Raw genomic sequence first — 18,804 nt, 5'->3', positions numbered from 1 at the left:
GCTCCAAAATCAAGTAGGTGCTCCTTCTATTATGAAGCCTGTGGTTTGGTCAACGTGCACACTAGGGCCACATATAGGATATTTATGAAAACAAAAGAATTGGGGGAATCAATTTTTAGTCACATTTCTCTAGTAAAATCTACTGTGTTCCTTAGAAAAATGTATTAAAATTGAAAATCTGCAAAAAAAAAATGAAATTTTGAAATTTCACCTACACTTTGTTTTAATTCCTGTGAAACACCTAAAGGGTTAACAAACTTCCAAAATGCTGTTTTGAATACTGTGAGGGGTGCAGTTTTTGAAATGGCATCATTTATGGGGGTGTCTCACATACAAGTCCCTCAAAGTCACATCAGAACTGAACTGGTCCCTAAAAAAATCAGTGTTTGAAATTTTCTTGAAAATTTGAGAATTTGCTATTCATATTTTAAGCCTCCTAGTGTCCAAAAAAATTAAAAGGAGGTTGAAATAATGATGGCAACATAAAGTAGACATATGGTCTTTGTTAGTTATTAACTATTTTGAGTGGTATGATTATTTGTCTCACAAGCAGAAAATTTAACATTTTGCAAATTGCAAAATTTTCAATTTTTTTACGACATTTTGGTATTTTTCACAAAAAAACAGACTGTATCGACCAAAATTTACCACTAACTTAAAGTACAATGTGTCACGAGAAAACAATCTCAAAATCACTGGGATAAGTAAAAGCAATAAAAAGTTATCCCCACATAAAGTGATACATGTCAGATTTGAAAAAAAGGGCTCTGTCAGGAAGGCAAAAACAGGCTGCGGCGGTAAGGGGTTAAATATGTTACCTCAAACCATATTTGATCCTTATTTTTTTGTAAGGATATCAATATGCGTATCCCAAGTATGTTTAAATTGCTCTACTGTATTTGCCTCTACCACCTCTGATAGAAGGCTATTCCACTTATCCACTACCCTTTCTGTAAAGTAATTTTTCCTTAAATTTCCCCTGAATAGTTTCAGTGCATGTCCTTGTGTTGAATGCACCTTAATCCTCCACAGTAGAAACACAGTCAATGGATCCACGTATTTTCTAAATGGGGTCTTTTCAAAATCACCTTTTAACTGTATTTTTGTGCGACATCTTTTAAACACTACAATAATGTACAAAACCAGGTGTGTAATTAAGTCATTTTGATTCCTGGAATTAGTGCAGCTTGCTGGTATCATACATTAGTAGCCTTGGTACTTGTTTAGTTTCACGGCGGCCAAAATATTGGATGCAATATCGGCCGATCCGATGCGATTTTTTTACCGGTTCATAACCCCACTATCCACTACGCATGGAGTTGATTTTATATAATGTGTCGAGCGCAGTAATCTGCGTCTGCTCGCCACACTATATAAAATCAACTCCATGCGTAGTGGATAATGGGGTTATGAAAAGGTAAAAAATCGCATTGGATCGGCCGATATATCGGCCGCCGTGAAACTAAACAAGTACCATAGCTTTTTATACATTTTGCTTGCTTTTCGTATTGTTTACATGTTTACCCATAACTGCAACCATCACTTTCCACTTATAGAGGGGCATCCAATCAGCCCAAATAAGTCAGAGCATGCAGCGGCTTGTCAGGGATTTCGTTTCACTTGCCTCAGGCCAGCAAAACCTAATCTACAGAAGCAGACCCTTTTCAAGTGAAAATGCAACAACACTAAATTTATTTTTATTTTTTTTAGGGGGGGGGGGGGGGGAACCAAATTAGCTAGCTGGAATTTTTTTTATATATATTTTTTTAAATGATGAAAAACATCAGTTTTTCATTTCAAGTACTTGGATACCCCATAAACTGCAGCAACAGTGATACTGAAATTCTAATTATACATAATTAGGCAAAAAATAATGCGCATAAAGTTTTGTGGGATACCACAATTAACAGAATTTATAATTTACTAAATTAATTCCTAAACCTGCATAACTAAAAACATAACTTTGTGCTAAAATGTTAAACATCTGAAATAATTTGAAATCCATTTACTCCAAAATGCCAGTGGCAGTGACAGTACTTAAAATCCATTTACACTTTTTGCTATATCTTAAGCCGAGTTATCAAGACTACAGCACTTAATCTGAATTGCTAGCTCAGTAAACCGTAGACAAATACATGTATTCTATAAGGTGAAAAGATTTATGAGTTGAAAATAAATGTTATTACTGGAGAAAAGAAAATTAAACCATTCTGAAATTGGGAAAACATGAAAAGTGCCCTTCAGAATGAAATCTATTCATAATAAAATAGATATATTCTGAAATAACCTAGGGGTTTAACTCATGGTAAAGCTGTAGAATTGAATATTTTAAAACAAACAAAACATGGTAGAATTTCACCTATTCTATTTTATGCTCAATGGAATAACCATCAGGAGCCCATATCGAAACAAGTAGTGTGTTTCATTATTGAAATAACATTCTTTTTTCCCCTGACTCTACAATAGCTCACATGTCTGACAAGACTCACTGAATAAGTGCGTGCTAAATGTGATATAAAGCTTTTAGGAAGACAATGTTGATCTTACACCAGACTGATGTTGGGCTCCCTTCCAACAACAGGCATCAAGGGAAACACTGCCAGCAGCAAGCACAAGAGAACCCAACTCGCAACTGTTATCTGAAAAGAAAGGAAAAGAATAAAGTAAATATCGGTAACATCACTGTGGGAGATCATGTATACAAGAAACATTGACCGAACACCAAAATCAATCCCATGGTTTCCTATGCCCGTTTCTGAAAGTTAAATTTACTGATGAAGCTAGCGGAACTGACATTTGTTGTGCACACAGTAAAAAGCTTCTATAATATTTCAAATAATTTAACGCAGCGGTTCTCAAACTGTGGGTCCTGACCTTCTAAGCATGGGGTCGCGACTCCATGCTGCTGACCATCAGGTTGATGACTTTTCTAATCTCAGTCAGTGATTCAAGGAGTCTAACATAACAGACAATTCAACAGATTTGTCAGACTCCTCCCATATTTTGTACCTCCACAATGCTGCCATGTATGTGCTGTCTGCTGACCTCACATGTGATGTGGTGGCCATTCTGCAGTAACTTGCTGGGGGTCCTATCATTAATTTTATTGTCTGATGGGGTCCCAGAGCAAAATAGTTTGAGGACCCCTGATTTAACTGACTGAAAGTAGAACAGCTTTCTCAAATTATTTTGTGCAGGGCGGGTGTAAGGCTTCTCTGCACCCTAGGCAAAATGTCAACCTACTGCTCCCCCCCCCATATAATGCCACTATTACCTACTTTCCAACCCCTTAACTTCTTGTTCCATCTAACATGCCATATAAAATGTAACCAATATGGTATGGGCAAACAAGTGTGTTTATTCCATTACATCTCAATAAAATTAACAAAAATCAAATGTGATTTCAGCCAAACTTATAGGCCTAAAATTCCTTATGCTAGATAACTGCTCTTTTGCATGTATTGGGTCTCTAATCTTTGACTGTACTAACACACACACAGATATAATGATCTACTAGCAGGGCTAGTTTAAGGGAATAATTTTTATTCCTTCGGTCCTCCGTGCATTCACACGGAGGACCGATGTTGCGCGTCGGCGCATGCACGTTTCTGCGCATGTGCAGACGTAGGGTGCGTGCACCCACGGCGAACTTTCGGATCTCCGGGTGCACGCACCCTAGATGGCGTGTGGGCGGCAGAGAAGGGCGGGGGCGCTGGGCTGCCACATTACCATATGGGAACGCCCAGCATTCCATGGGCGTTCTCAAGGTAATAAGTTGGTGACGCGGCTGCAAGGGGCTGGCAGCTGACATCCGCCCATATGCGACCCAGCGTGCACAAATATGGAAGTGACTTAAAAGTCACTTTTATATGCGTGTACCTTCCACATCTTTCGATGGTCGGGGACCATCGAAAGATGTGGGAGGTTACCCGCGGCATATGAAGGTATGTTAATGCTAAACATCCATTCGCAGCTTGTGTGGGCGAACCGGCGCTGCGAGGGGGGGAGGGGGCGGTCTTCGTTCATTCGCCGGATGGGGTTTGGTGGATTTGCAAGGCTGCGAATTCGCAGCCTTGCGAAATCAACCAGAATAACCACCTAAGACCATTGGGTCCATAGCATAATACTGCTTCAAGGCCCAATATATACAATTTTACAATGGTTATGCCAAAGCCACAGGAGAGAGCCAACTGACAGACATAAATACAGCTCATACAGTACATCTAGACTCAAGATGCCACATAGAGAGAGATGCTTGGCATAAGTGAGCTAATGGGTTACATACAATTCTGCTATCATTGGGTGTCTGTTCCTGCTTAAAATGCATTGCAGAACAGTGCCTTTAGGATGCACCAAGAGACTGTTGATTAATATGATATAAGACGTGTATATCTGGTGTGTAAGTGAGAAAGTTGGATGGGAAAAGATCACAGCTACTGCATTATAGCACTTCATATGAAGATTCAGAAACTCAGTCACACACAGACAAATGGCGGTATTCAATCCCAGCTGCTATTTCCAATAGAGGAAATAGCGGCCCCTGTCTATTCAATTATGCCATTTCCGACAGCATTGAAGGCGGATTTCGACAAAACAGATCCGACTTTTCTACAAAACAGATCTGATTTGTTTTAAACGGGCATGGATTGTCGAATTCACAGCCGTTTTTTGACAATCCTTGGCCATTTTCGTCGACACGCCGACTTTCCAACACTCGACAGCACAGGATTCCGAGTGTTGGGACGTTCAGTCAATCGAAATTCAGATTGTATACCCCCCATAATATCCTATATCAAATTAATCAGCAGTCTCCTGATGTGTCATAGTCGCATGTGTGATCTCCAGGTACGGGCACACCGGCTTGTACACACATACTTTCAGCGGCAACCCCGGGACACCGCACAGAGAAATAGATCTTCGCAAACAGACATGCCAGCCTGTATGTGAATGCTCCCTCAGCAAGCTGTTGATCACCAGGACTCCTAACATGGAGCGCCATCTGCCAATATATGGTACTGTGAGTACACTCTGTTATATTCTGGGCAATTCTGCCCACACTGCCTAAAAGAACTGTAGAGTATAATATACAGGCCCCAGTCTCCCTGGATAGTTGGGACGCCGGCACCTTACATATTTTAACTACAAGAACCTGAAAGCAACTATTTTGTCCAGCGGAAAACCAAGTTTATCTTCACAATATCTAAAGGTTATCTTCTACAATTTTTACCTATATTGATGGACTTTATTAAGCGTTATATGCCAGCCAATTGTTGGACACAATAATTAATTATTTTCTGTGTATTCATTTGTATTGCAATTTATTTATAGCAATTGCTAAAAAAAGAATTATTGGAGACAGACCTATTTATATAGAAAGTTACTAATCGAAAATATAGACAGTAACTTTATAATCTGAGAAAATAAGTTGCAGAGTATGTACGCTGTACACACCGTTATGCCCAGTACACACCGTTATGCCCAGTACACGCTGTTATGCCCAGTACACATTACAGTACACGCCGTTATGCCCAGTACACATTACAGTACACACCGTTATGCCCAGTACACACCATTATGCCCAGTACACACCGTTATGCCCAGTACACTTTACAGTACACACCGTTATGCCCAGTACACTTTACAGTACACACCGTTATGCCCAGTACACATTACAGTACACACCGTTATGCCCAGTACACATTACAGTACACATTACAGTACACACCGTTATGCCCAGTACACATTACAGTACACACCATTATGCCCAGTACACATTATAGAACACACCGATATGCCCAGTACACATTATAGTACACACTTTTATGACAAGTATATATTATAGCACATAAGTGCTGCTTACCTACATGCTTGTTGCTAGGGGTTATATGCTCCTTGCAGGGGTTACATGCTGGGGGGCATTTTATGCTGGTTGCCACAGGGTAGAGGGTGTTTTATGCTGGTTGCCATGAGGTGGGAAGGGGGTTGGCATTTTAGGTTCGTTGCCACAGTGGAGGGGGGGGGATTTTTTGCTTTTTGCCACGGAGGGGGGGTCATTGCCCAAAGGCTGGAAAAGCGACATGCTGCTCAGCAGAGTAGGTGAGCAGGCTATCAGCGCGGCGGGGGACTGGATGTGGCTGGAATAGCTGACACGCTGCTCTGAGTTGATTTAGCCACATCCAGTCCCCCGTCATCCTGACAGCCCGCTCACCGACACCTACTCTGCTGAGAGCGGCTGTTACAGCCGCATCCCATCCTGTCGTCGTCCCCGCGCTTTCAGCAGCGTATTGGACTTACATGGCGGGGGGCGGCCCGGGGGACGCAGAGTGACTCTCAAATTGCAGGGCGCGCGTCTTTAGGGTGCGCAGCGGCAGCAACCTGTAAAATGTACAGTGATTGGCTGCCAGGCGGCCACTGTACAATGATTGGGTCCCGGCGGCCGCTGCAGTGATTGGCTCGCAGCGGCTCACACCGGCGTCTCAGTCACAGGTACAGAATCTGCACAGCGCGTCCTCGGGGACCCCTTTAGTTTTGACAACTGAGTCCCGGGGACTGTTTTGGGGTAAAATACGCGCTATAGCGCATTTTTCCGAACCCTGATATATATAAAAACACAAATGAAAGTACGCAAGTCCTTAAAAGTCCAATAGAAAGAACTTAAAGTCCCAAGATCTTTGTAATCAGCACTAAAGTCTGTTAATTTAGACCGGCCGCTCTCTCTAAGTACACCTGGATTAAAAGGTAAAATTTCTCTACAAAAAAGAAACAGGGGCGCTCCATAGTGCATTATCAACAGTGAAATAAATTTTATTCAAGGATAATTTCACAACAGTAAAAGCAATGGGTCACGTACCCTTAAAAGTGGTTAACACAACCGCAATGAATATCAGCATAAGTCACTGTAGACCTCATCGGTACACAGAGCAGTGATCACTCCTTCAGCAAGGAGAATGCTAGGCCACACACCCAATGCTTTTACTGTTGTGAAATTATCCTTGAATAAAATATATTTCACTGTTGATAATGCACTATGGAGCTCCCCTGTTTCTTTTTATATATATATATATATATATATATATATATATATATATATATATATATATATATATATATATATATATATACACACAGATGGAGTTGCTCTTGTTTAGAGTGGATCCTGGTGATATAATCGACATGTGCTTTCCCCCGCCAGCCGCTGGAGCCGGGCAGGGAAGCACCCTATCCCCTTTCTGCCCGCTCCCTTCCTGTCTCCCTGAAGCGGAGACGGGCAGGGAAGCAACCATTCCCCCGCTCCTCACCGCCTTACTGAAGGGGACCATGAGCGAGTAAGCTCTCCGCCGGCCCGCACATTGGCACCCTCCGCCAGCGCTAGCCAGTCTATTGAGCACTCGGCAATGCTGAGGGGGCTCTATCTGTGTGTATATATATATATATATACACATATATCGGTTTATACATATTGCCCCTGGAATACAGTATATATATGCTGTATATATTACCCATGGCAATTAGCAATTAAACCCCTGTCAGGGAGCTTGTAACCACTTGGCAATGGGCATGAAACTCCCTGGAAACGAGCACATAACTCTCTGCCATTGAGCATGGAACCCACTGGTAACAAGCAAAAAAACTGGCAATGAATAAGTAACCCCTGGAAACGAGCATGAAACCCCTAGCAATGAGTAGGAAACCCCAGGCAATGAGCATGTAACTTTTGTCAAGTAGAATACCCCAGCTATTATACCAACTGATTGATGGCTGATTTATTGAACAGATTAATAATTCCAGCTAGTACATGAAATAGAAGCTCCACTGGATTAGTGAGAAGCATGTATTAAAGCAACTGAAAGTCACAATCAATTGCTGGCATAAGGTTTCATTCAGTAATGATCGCACATGATAAGCTGTAGAGCAGTTGAACATATGCAATCCTTAAGCAATGCATTATGCAGGAGGAGGTGATTAACACCTCCTGCCTACAACTGCGATCACATCAAACTGCAATGCAGACCACTGCTCGCAGTGTCCCTCTGCGACTGCTGCATAAGTATAACCTTACTAAGGCTGCCTGTTGCAGCCCAGCTTGCAAGACAAAGGAAACAGTGTTTCACATCGAAGCCCTTGGACTGGCCACTCATGGAAAGCTGTGGCCCCTCCATGCGAATGCCTTTTGCCTGTTAAGCAGGCAGAGGCAATCGCAGTTATGTGTGCTCAGTTCTCCCACCGTCAGGAACTGCGCTGCAGTTCACAGAAGCAATCCCAGCATAATATGGGCCATAGTAAACCACACATATACTGTAGTACAGCGGTTCTCAAACTGTGGGTCCTAACCCCAAAGTGGGTCCCAACCTTCTCAGCATGGGGTCACGACTCCATGCTGCTGACCATCAGGCTGATGACTTTTCTAAACTCAGTCAGTGATTCAAGCAGTCTGAAAAGTCTTGTGATTGTCAGTTATTTTAGGCTCCTTCCATCACTATGTGTCCCCACAATGCTGCCATGTATGTGCTGTCTGCTGACTACATGTGATGTGATGGGTTATGGTATATTAGACTCCTCCCATCACTCTGTGCCTCCACAATGCTGCCATGTATGTGCTGTCTGCTGACTACATGTGATGTGATGGGTTATGGTATATTAGACTCCTCCAATCACTATGTGCCTCCACAATGCTGCCATGTATGTGCTGTCTGCTGACTACACATGTCATGTGATGACCTTCTGCAGTAACTTGCTGGGGTCCTGTAATTATTTTTATTGTCTGATGGGGTCCCCGTGCAATAGTTTGAGGACCCGTGCTGTAGTAGATATATGAAAATGGGCTCACCGCACAGAGCAGCTCTGGAAAGCTTTATATACATAGGGTTATATATATCTGATGCTGCTTACTTTATTTAACTGCTCTTGTGGCCACTTAGTAGCTATGTGGACAATCTAAAATGCTTTTTGGTCCAAGAGCAGTGCTCTCATTTTGTTGTATTTGACTGTCATTATTGACCCATGGCTAGTCAACTATTCATTTCATTTTTGACCCTTTGGAATTCAGCTTTGACTGCCTGTTTGGAATTACATCCCCTGGTCTACTTGACTCCTGTCTTGTTGTGGTTCCTCCTGTGCTTACTTGTATAAATTGATATATCATTAAATCCTAATCCCTTGATACGTCTACCAATCTACAAAACTGGTCCATATAAATACTACCAGTGGATTCCATTCTCCATCAGTTACTGATCAATTATTCCTTACTGTTTTATACAAATATTGTACCTTAGCTTGTGTCCACAGCCTTGTCATCAATGGCCAGAATGCAAAAGCCACCAAACCACCTGTAAGCACTGAACGATAGAAGAAACTGAGGACCTAATTAAAAAACAGAACAATTATTACTTACATTTACATCATAAATAAAAAGAGTTACATAAGTTAATACATTTAGCTTAAGATATTCAGTAGCAGTATTAGATTTATTGAAGGTAGTGGAGAGAGCCATATTAGTAATGCGTACCTGACACTAAGGGCCCACAAGTCTGATGAAGCCTTATTGTTCAGTTGTAAATAATGGACAAAGTAATTGCAGTCTTTTGGTTCTATGACATAAATTTTGTTTTTACTGTAACCCAACATTGCATATTTTCCAGTGTACATCTTGTGATGGTGCCAGGTGTAGATATTTATAGGCTACACATTTATGGTTCTCAATGGCTAAACCTATGCTGTTTCTAATATATCTCCTCTGCGGAGTTTTATCCTTTTAACTTGTACATGATTAATTGGAACAAATTAAAAAGGTAACTGTATATGCATTTTACTTACCAATATTTCAATTCCCAAAAAAAACACAACAAAATAGCCCAAGGCATCAAGTGGTGAAACAGTCATTAGATACATTCTAAGTCTATGAAACATCCGAAACCTAAATGAAAATCATAAAAAATAAATGACACAGTATATACACTTAGATTACATCAATACAATATTCTAGCACTTATTACTCAACAAAAGTAGAAATGTGCCAACTGCTGGACAAAGTCATTAATATAGTCTGTTTTGGAATGAGTTTTAATTGAAAATTGTAGAGATAAATGAATATACATCATAATAAGCAATAGCTAAATTGGTAAACTTATATACTATATAAACAATGTTCTACCTGTTTTGCATTACAGCTAGTGGTCAAACTAATTTTAATACAGTAGTCGGAAACAACCCTGATGCATAGACATTAATTATCAGGGGCTTTATTGGGAAAAGTAAATGTTGCTGGGCCTGAATTGTCTTCTAGTAATTGTCTAAACAGGATCAGTGGGCACCGCTGAGCTAAGCAGAACGGTGAGCATTTGGGTCCATGCCCTGTTGACACTATGAGGGGTATTCAATGCCGCAGCGAGCGGCCGGCGAGGGGGTTAAACAGCGAGGATTGCTGAAAACCAGCGATCCTCGCTGTTTAACCCACGCGCCGGCCCTCGCTCTATTCAACATTGTGGGGAAATCCTCGCCATCACAGGACGGCGAGAATTCCCCAAAGCAGCGAGACCCGCGGCTGCTGCAGAAAACTCGCAGTTTTTAGCCGCGGGTCTCGCTGATTCTGGAGCCGCATCCGCCAATTCCCCCTTGCTCAAAAAACAGAGCGAGGGGGAATTGGCGGATGCGGAGGCTGCGTTGAATGCTATCAGGGTGAGTGGTGACAGCGAGCAGGAAGCCCTGCTCGCTGTCACCACTCGCAAACAGCATTGAATACCTGCCATTTAGTTAATAAGTCATACTGAACAATATTTCTTTTAACAAGTTTTCCAATAAAAACAGCAATTCGTAAATATATTTTGTTGAGCCATCTATTCTTGCTTTGGATCTCTCAAAATATAGGGATTCTTGAACAAGTCTGTAATGATTTTGATACCTGTTGATTAACAGAAGCTATAGAAGTGCGAAAAAGCAAATCTGGTCAAATAAATGTTTATGCAAAGCAACTAACCGGTTTATGTATTGTGGTAATCTGCATTGGTTCAGTGTCTAGATGCTAAATCGGCCTGCTCTGGGCAGCTACTCTGTGCCACTAAGCCTCTCAGCCTGCCTGCTTCCTGTAGATCAAACTCGCGGCCCGCGGGCCGCAAGCGGCCCCGGCCGCCTACTTTTGTGGCCCACAGGATCAAGGGCAAAGCCCTTTTCCGAACGCTGAAGCCAGGAGAGGCATGGGGTATGGGGTGCATTAGCTTGTCACTCACATTAAGAAACACTGGGGTCTTAGTTCATGAATTGATAAATGCATTTACGCTTACAGCCCACATCACAGAACTCCATTTTACAAGCAAGTCCTATTGTATCACTCGGTAACTGTGATCACATCAGAATCAAACTTACAGTAGGGTATGCTCAGTGGTATAAAGCTCCTCTGCCGACTGACTTATGTCTTTTAAAGATGAGAGAGTGACCAAGCATGGCTGCTGCAAAAACCACTAGGAACATAGATGACACATATTGAAATATTTTAATTATATTTTAACTAACCTTTTTGTTGTCAAATCTTCTCATACACTCCATGTGTAAGCTCATTTGTTTTATTGCAGATATATACACATACAATTGTATTTGCTAGTTCTACTGTACCTTTTTTCCAGCAAGAATTTTATAGATATTCAGCATTTAATATGCTTAAAGCTCAAATTACAGAGTGCTAAGCATTTGTGGCTGTGCCCCCTAAAACGCTGCGCCATCATCACTAAGCCTAATTAAACACCCTTCGTTACAGAGCTTTTAAGTGTACAAGAAAAAATTTCAGGTCATTGAGTTCAACCATTTGACTTGTTAATACAGCATGAAATGTGTATGCTTCTATTGATTCACTAGAGGCGAGTGAGTAGTACATTCCAGATTCCTAATTATAATGGAAGCAACCGTTCCGAGAGCCTAACAGTTATGCCAATATGCTAGTTAAATGTTTAGACAAAAGTCAAAAACATTTGTGTGGCAAATACAATAAAATATTTAAAAAAAAATGAACCCCTCACATACCCTCAAATCCTTCTATCATTATTTATTTGAAACTGCACATACAGATATAGCAATGCGATATGACCATAAGTGCCCGTTTGGTGCAGCAAGTCACATCCATGGTGCAGGATCGCAACTATAGCCCTGCATCGTGTAATGCTTTGATGCACAAGCTTGGCAGCAAGTGTGCGCCTTCCACCACACATCATACATACAAAATGGCTAAGCTATGATGAGTGGACATCATTTGTGAGGATTTCAGTAGATGACCATTTATTGACCAAAGATCTTTCTGCATGATAAGACTACTGTATGTAGGGCTCCTCCTTAGAACTACAAGGGGGGGTTTGGGAGTGTTGCCCATATTTATAAATAGCCTTTTTATTTGTAGTTTCCAGATAACAGCTGTATGACTATTTGTATGAGAATGTTTCACAAACACACCCAGAAAATGAAAATTTTCTGCCCCTAAAGGCTGGCTTTGTGTCAATCAAACTGTAACTGCTTACCATATGGTTATGTACACACAGTCATCCTGTCCTCTCTGAAGCCCAGCCTGGTGCACCCCTGAGCCTGCTAACTGTCCAGGTGGCAAAATCGGCCCATGATCACATGATCAGTGAGTGATGGTAAGACTCTGGAGTAGCTGCACTGCACTCAGTAATGGAATCATTGGAATACCTGAAACTTTCTGTTTTGCAAAATGTAAGAAGCAATCCGCTTGACCAATAATGCAGTGTTTCTGGTCTTCTCTGCATGCTTGATTTTTACTTAATAAATGTTTGATTGAACCTTAGGCACACAAAATATGGGGGGGGGGGGGGGAAGGACTATCCGGATTCAGTCATTTTTGGGGCAAAACTGTGGATGGAGACTTCCCCACCAAATCAAATGTTGGATGGACCATGGATGTGTCATGTACATTTAATTTGTAGCCAGTCAACAAGTCTTCACATGAATGTAGATCTGTTCCCTACTCGAAGGTGTGTTGAGGTGTACTTACTGAGCCCGATTCTGGTTCACTCGCAAAAGCAAATTCTCTCTCTAATGGACAAAACCATGTGCACTGCAGGTGGGGCTGATGTAACATGTGCTGAGAGAGTTAGATTTGGGTGGGGTTTGTACTTCCAACTGATATCTATATTGCAGTGTATAAATAAAGCAGCCGAATTAAAACATGACAATATTAGGTTAAGAAAATGTACTGTAAATTAAACTTACTCTTTTAATGCAGCATACCAGATATTAATGGGTAACAGGCAATATACATAGTAGGTCCATGGGCTTGACTGGATTATCAGGAAAATTACTGTGGAGAGACCCAGAACACCAAATCCATATCCCAAGAAAGATGTTGGTTTCTGTAAAGTAAATACATTGCAAAGCCTTATTACAGATATTATATATATACATTTAAATTGTGCATGTATCTAATCTAAAACTTAATATACAACAGTGATCTATGATTCCTGTTACTGTTCCTATAGCACACTAGTTGTGCACACAATGAATAACCCAAAATAAAGATTCTAACATTTTTGCTGTGTACACACGGGGGAGATATATTGCTCAGCCATATATTGCTGAGCAATATATGGCTGAGCAATATATTGCTCAGTTTCTACTTTACATCAGCGACCAGAGATGGACGCTGATGAAAAAGAAACTGCCGGGGGGAGCCCGGCAGTGGTAATCAGCTGGTCGCAGGAGCATGTTCCTGCGACCAGCGATCACCACAGGGGCAAAAATGGGAGCCGCACCCGGCGATATATCGCCGGTGCACACTCCCATTGCGGGCAATATGGTCGCACAGCGACCATATTTCCTGCGATTTTGCACTAAATCGCCCCCGTGTGTACGCACCTTAAGTGTTACCTCATATACTTGTAAAAAAAAAAAGCCAGATCATGCTGCAGCCTCTAAACCAAAACCTACAGTATTAGCAAACGTTCTTTCACTTAAATCAGTAGTGATCATGAATTTTAGTCTAAAATATTAATCCTATCAATTGAAATTTATATAAACACATTTTTAACTAAAATAATTCTAGCTTATACAATAAAGTGCTCAGAGAAATATCATTTATAACAATAATTTAGTTACCAACAGTATAATGAAAATATTTCTATGTGGTAGGGTCTGATTATAACACAATGCAGAATGAAGTCACTTGTTATCTGTAAATTTGCAGGGCTAGCCCTTCCGACACTCAGTATAAATGAAGAATGAGTGTAATTTGCTTTTGATTTAGCAATTCTCCCTTGTAAATGAAACTAAATGATCCACTGCTTGTCCTCATATTAATGTAGTATTTGTTTTAATTAATTGTAGTATGTAATTCGGTACAAATGATGCATACAAATGTAAACCAAAATTAAAGCAGCAGAAAAACAGACTGTAAGGTACAAATTTTAACATGACATATTAATACACAATTATTATCTACTAGCAGTTATGCCTGGAACTGCCTGGGTTATCTCTTATATATTTAGCCAGATCTGTCACTCATCCCCTGTGTGTATGACGTTCCTGCCCAGCGTTATACACAAATCCACCGCCCTCTAGGGAAAAGACTAGTGTTATACACACTACCACCCCCTTGACATCATCTCCCCCCGCCCAGCCAGGGCTACAGTACACGCCCAACCAGGTGAGCGATGCCCCCCCCCCGCGATTGATTCACGGCACCCCCGCACCTCCTCTACCGCAATTTGCGGACCCCCATCCCGCGATTCACGCCCCCCTGCTCGATTCACGGCACCCCCACCGCGTGATTCGCGGACCCCCAGAACCCCCCCTCACGCAATTCACGGACCCCCGCGGCCCCCCTTCCCGCGATTCTGAGCACCCCCCTCCCGCGATTCGTGGACCTTCCCCCCCTGCGATTCACTGAGCCGAACAACCCCCCCTCCCGCAAATCGCGGACCCCCCTTCCCACGTTTCACGCCCCCCTCCCGAGATACACGGACCCCCGCAACCCCCCTTCCCACAATTCACGCCCCCCCTCCCTTGATACACGGCAAAAACTCCCCCCGTCCCCCGCCCTCCTTGCCCCCCCTCCCACGAATTTGGCACCTCCCCGCCCCCTCCCACGATTCACGGGCCCCGCTACCCCCCCTCCCGCAATTCACAGACCCACACAACCCCCCTCCAGCGATTTGTGAACCCCCCTGACCCCCTTCCCGCAATTCCAGAGCCAGAGGTGTCCACACGGTCCTCTGCACCAGCGACAAAACTTTTATCAATGTCTTGCCCACATACCACTATTATACAGCCTCCTGCTCTCATGCACCCTCACTCAGGGAGGAGACACTCACCCACTGCCGGGAGCTGCATACTGTCCCCCACCCTCCTCCAGTTCTAGGGATGGCCATCGACCATCAATGATTTCAAATCATCAAAGGTTTATGGCCGATGTTGAACATTTTTGCCATCGATGTGTGGGGACCAGAAGGTTTTCCTACATTGATGGCAAAGGAGAACCGATCAAGTTTCAAAAATTTTTAAGGTGCCGGGACACGGAGTATAGCTCCCCCCCCCCCCCCCCCCACCCGGAAGTCCCACCACCGAGTTCTGATTGACCCGCTGCCTATTCAGTCAGATATAATGGATGACCATCGATAGCTACAACAATCGATGGTTATCCAAGTAATATTTTACTACTATCGATGGCAGGGTGCAAAATCTCCTTCAATGCCAATCAGCAATGGCATCTGCACCAATGGCCATCCCTACTCTGCAACAGCCGAAAACCTTTACTACACCTCATGCCCACACACCCCTATCACTGCCCTGCCTCCTGCCCTGTAACTTCCACCAGTGGGGACCCGCTCACCCTGTGTTGCCCACATTCCCCTATCATGCTTTACCGCCCAGCCTCATGCTCTCATGCAGCCTAACTCCCACCCAGTAAGAGAAGACACTGACTCAGGGCCACCGTCCTGTACTCCTGTGCTACCACGCTGGACCCTCACCCACTGGCAGAAGCTGCATGGTGTCCCCCACCCTCCTCTGCACCAGCACAAAAGCTTTAGTCCCCCTCATACCCACACACCCCTATCAGTACCCAGCTTCCTGCTCTCCTGAACCGTAACTTCCACCAGTGGTGACCCGCTCACCCTGTGTTGCCCACATTCCCCTATCATGCTTTACTGCCCAGCCTCCTGCTCTCATGCACCCTAACTCCCACCCAGTAGGAGGACACACTGACTCAGGGCCACCATCCTGTACTGCCACACTGGACACTCACCCACTGGCAGAAGCTGCACAGTGTCCCCCACCCTCCTCTTCAGTCCCCCTTATGCCCACATGCCCCTATCAATACCCAGTCTCTTGTTTTCCTGTGTCGTGACCTCCGCCAGTGGGGATCCGCTGACTCAAAAACACCCTACTATACTATTGCACACACACCTAAACAACACGCGGGCACCCCCTCCCACACACACACACACCCACAAATGTCACTGTACCCTCCACACTATCAATGTACATCTTACTCTGTAACCGCTTTTTAATTAAACAAAACAATACACACCCCCTTCCAAATCATATGCTCTCTATTTAACACATTTCACCTATAACTCAAGTTGCAATACAGGCCATCTTTCATACAATTCTAACCATATTTCTCACAATACAAAAGTTCACAAATTAAGAAGGGGGGGAACCCCTTACGCCGGTGTGAAGAATGCCCGTAGAGCGCAATGAATCACCTAGTTTATTACATACTTTAAATTGAGTGTTAAATACAAATGATTACGTGATAGATTCATGCACAGTGGCAGCAGGGAGGTTCAAAGATACCACACACACATGAAAAGTACTGGAACTCTCTCATCTACTTGGCCGGAGAGATATTTTGCCCTGACTAAGTTGTTTCAGTGAAATACGCATTGGCGGCTGCCGACGGCACCCGAGACTTTATACATATGTATATATGGATATATGGATAACCTGACTCTGGTGCTGTGAGAACTTCTACTGATGCCTTGTCCTTGACCTAGTGGCAGAAATGTAGACAGACCTATGATATAACTGTAATATACCATTTTTAAAATTTCACGACGAGACTCTGGTGAGTTCCCTTATTGGATTACTTATATCCTACACTGCTATATATAGCAATTAATTGATCCATAGTGCCGTGGTTACTCCAGAACTATATATATATATATATATATATATATAAATATATATAAATATTGTTAAAGTCGAGTTGCACACACGCCATTTTAGGATAGTATGGCCGCCATTTTGGTTCGCAGAGTTGCGCAAATAAAGTATTCTTACCCGAGTCTGTGTGACAAAGTGGACCAGAAGCGCAGCCATACTATTACACATAAATTCATAATACCATACTTACACCAAATAAAATATAGTTAATTAAAGGTTTAGAGCACTACACATAGTTTAATTGGCATTACATACTTCTGTCTGTATAATGTTTGGTACCGTTACGTTCCGTTTCTCATGTGCAGTACTCCGGTCATAGTGAAATTTTTGCAACTCATATGGTCCGATAATTACGGACAAAATCTATATTCCAAGGACTATTTCTGTTAAAATGTGTGTGACAAAAGAATCTAGATATAACCGGTTCTTGTAGCTATTTACGACCCCCGACGACGATGCCAACACACAAAGGACTCCAAAGTTCACTCCCACTGCACCTTATGTAAACCAGGTGTAATACTTTGCCCCAATCACTGAGGACTGGACATTCGAACCCTGACCAATAGGAATGGCCTTTGACCTCCCCCTTCTGACCCTATAAGATAGCTAACCCTGGGCGGCCTCGGCCACTTCGGCACTGCTTCTATCCCTTACCATTGACCGGGCTATAGTTCAATCTGAATATAGCGAGCTCCGACCGGACTGCGCTGCGCATATTTGAGACGGTAAACGGTTGCATTCCCTGTACTTACTTTTATTGTATCGTTGGCTGATTGTATCCTGTGCCTGTTTTCTTTCCCAAGTAGAGTCTTATTGTATAATTATTGTTAGATAATTGTATCACGTGTTACCCTGTATTTTATTATTTCTGTAATCCCCTTTTGTCCATTAGGGACTAAATACAATATATACGGAGAATCTATCTCCTCACTTGTTATATCGTGGTCTCGTCTAAATTATTCGCATCTAGCGATAAGGTGTATTACGGACATTGTCCTTTAAGTGCATTCGCAGATTAGAGACAAAGTACTGCGAAAGGATCTCCTATTACTGCATTGATTCAAGCGTGTACAATACACGGTAAAGGTACGCTACGCTGCGCTACTCTTTGTTCGCAAGTAGCTAGGAATAAAGGATACGCAAGTTACGGAAGAAGTACGTAACCTGCGCTTTTCACTTATTGTTCTTTGGTCATATAAATATCAGGTATTGATAGTTGGGGGCTGGCGTCCGAGCGTTTCATACTCTAGAACACTGTACCAAACGCGCGGCTTGAACCTATACCAGCAAAAGGGTGGAAGTGATTATTTAACCATTGCTGGATAGGCCAAGTCCGCGGCGGTGCAGGGTTCGAGTGGTGCTAGCGTTTGAACCCGAAGTACAATAAGTGAAATCCAAGGAAATATTAAGTGTTTTTAAGTATATTAAGTGTTTAGTAAGCTGTACTTCTGCCTGCCACAAGTAGTTTCACGGGGTATAGTGTCTTGAGTTGCTTGTTCATTACAGTATATGTGCCACGTGCGATAAGGTTCGCACACGTGGAGGCAAAGGCCTGTGTTTATTATAGTACATAGAGGATCCCTTCTGTGCAAAACTATAACTTTTATTGTTAGTTACTGAAGGGCCAGGGACTCCGCCACGTGG

General features: G+C 42.8%; 1 protein-coding gene across 2 annotated transcripts in view; it reads right to left on the bottom strand.

Moving 5' to 3' along the window:
- PIGN (phosphatidylinositol glycan anchor biosynthesis class N) overlaps window positions 1-18,804 on the bottom strand; it is a 369,004-nt gene that overhangs the window by 153,351 nt on the left and 196,849 nt on the right. For both annotated transcript variants that reach the window (XM_083188060.1, XM_083188061.1), the window contains exons 16-19: window positions 13,210-13,349; window positions 9,814-9,913; window positions 9,268-9,360; window positions 2,548-2,639 (exon numbers count right to left, since the gene is read on the bottom strand). In XM_083188060.1, the coding sequence (XP_083044186.1) occupies window positions 2,548-2,639; window positions 9,268-9,360; window positions 9,814-9,913; window positions 13,210-13,349 (425 nt within the window). The remainder of the gene's footprint in view (window positions 1-2,547; window positions 2,640-9,267; window positions 9,361-9,813; window positions 9,914-13,209; window positions 13,350-18,804) is intronic.

Source organism: Crinia signifera, chromosome 5 (assembly GCF_055691185.1).
Source record: "Crinia signifera chromosome 5, ASM5569118v1, whole genome shotgun sequence".
NCBI lineage: Eukaryota > Metazoa > Chordata > Amphibia > Anura > Myobatrachidae > Crinia > Crinia signifera.
The sequence above is the reverse complement of the archived record's forward strand: the minus strand, read 5'-3'. Positions and strand labels throughout refer to the sequence as shown.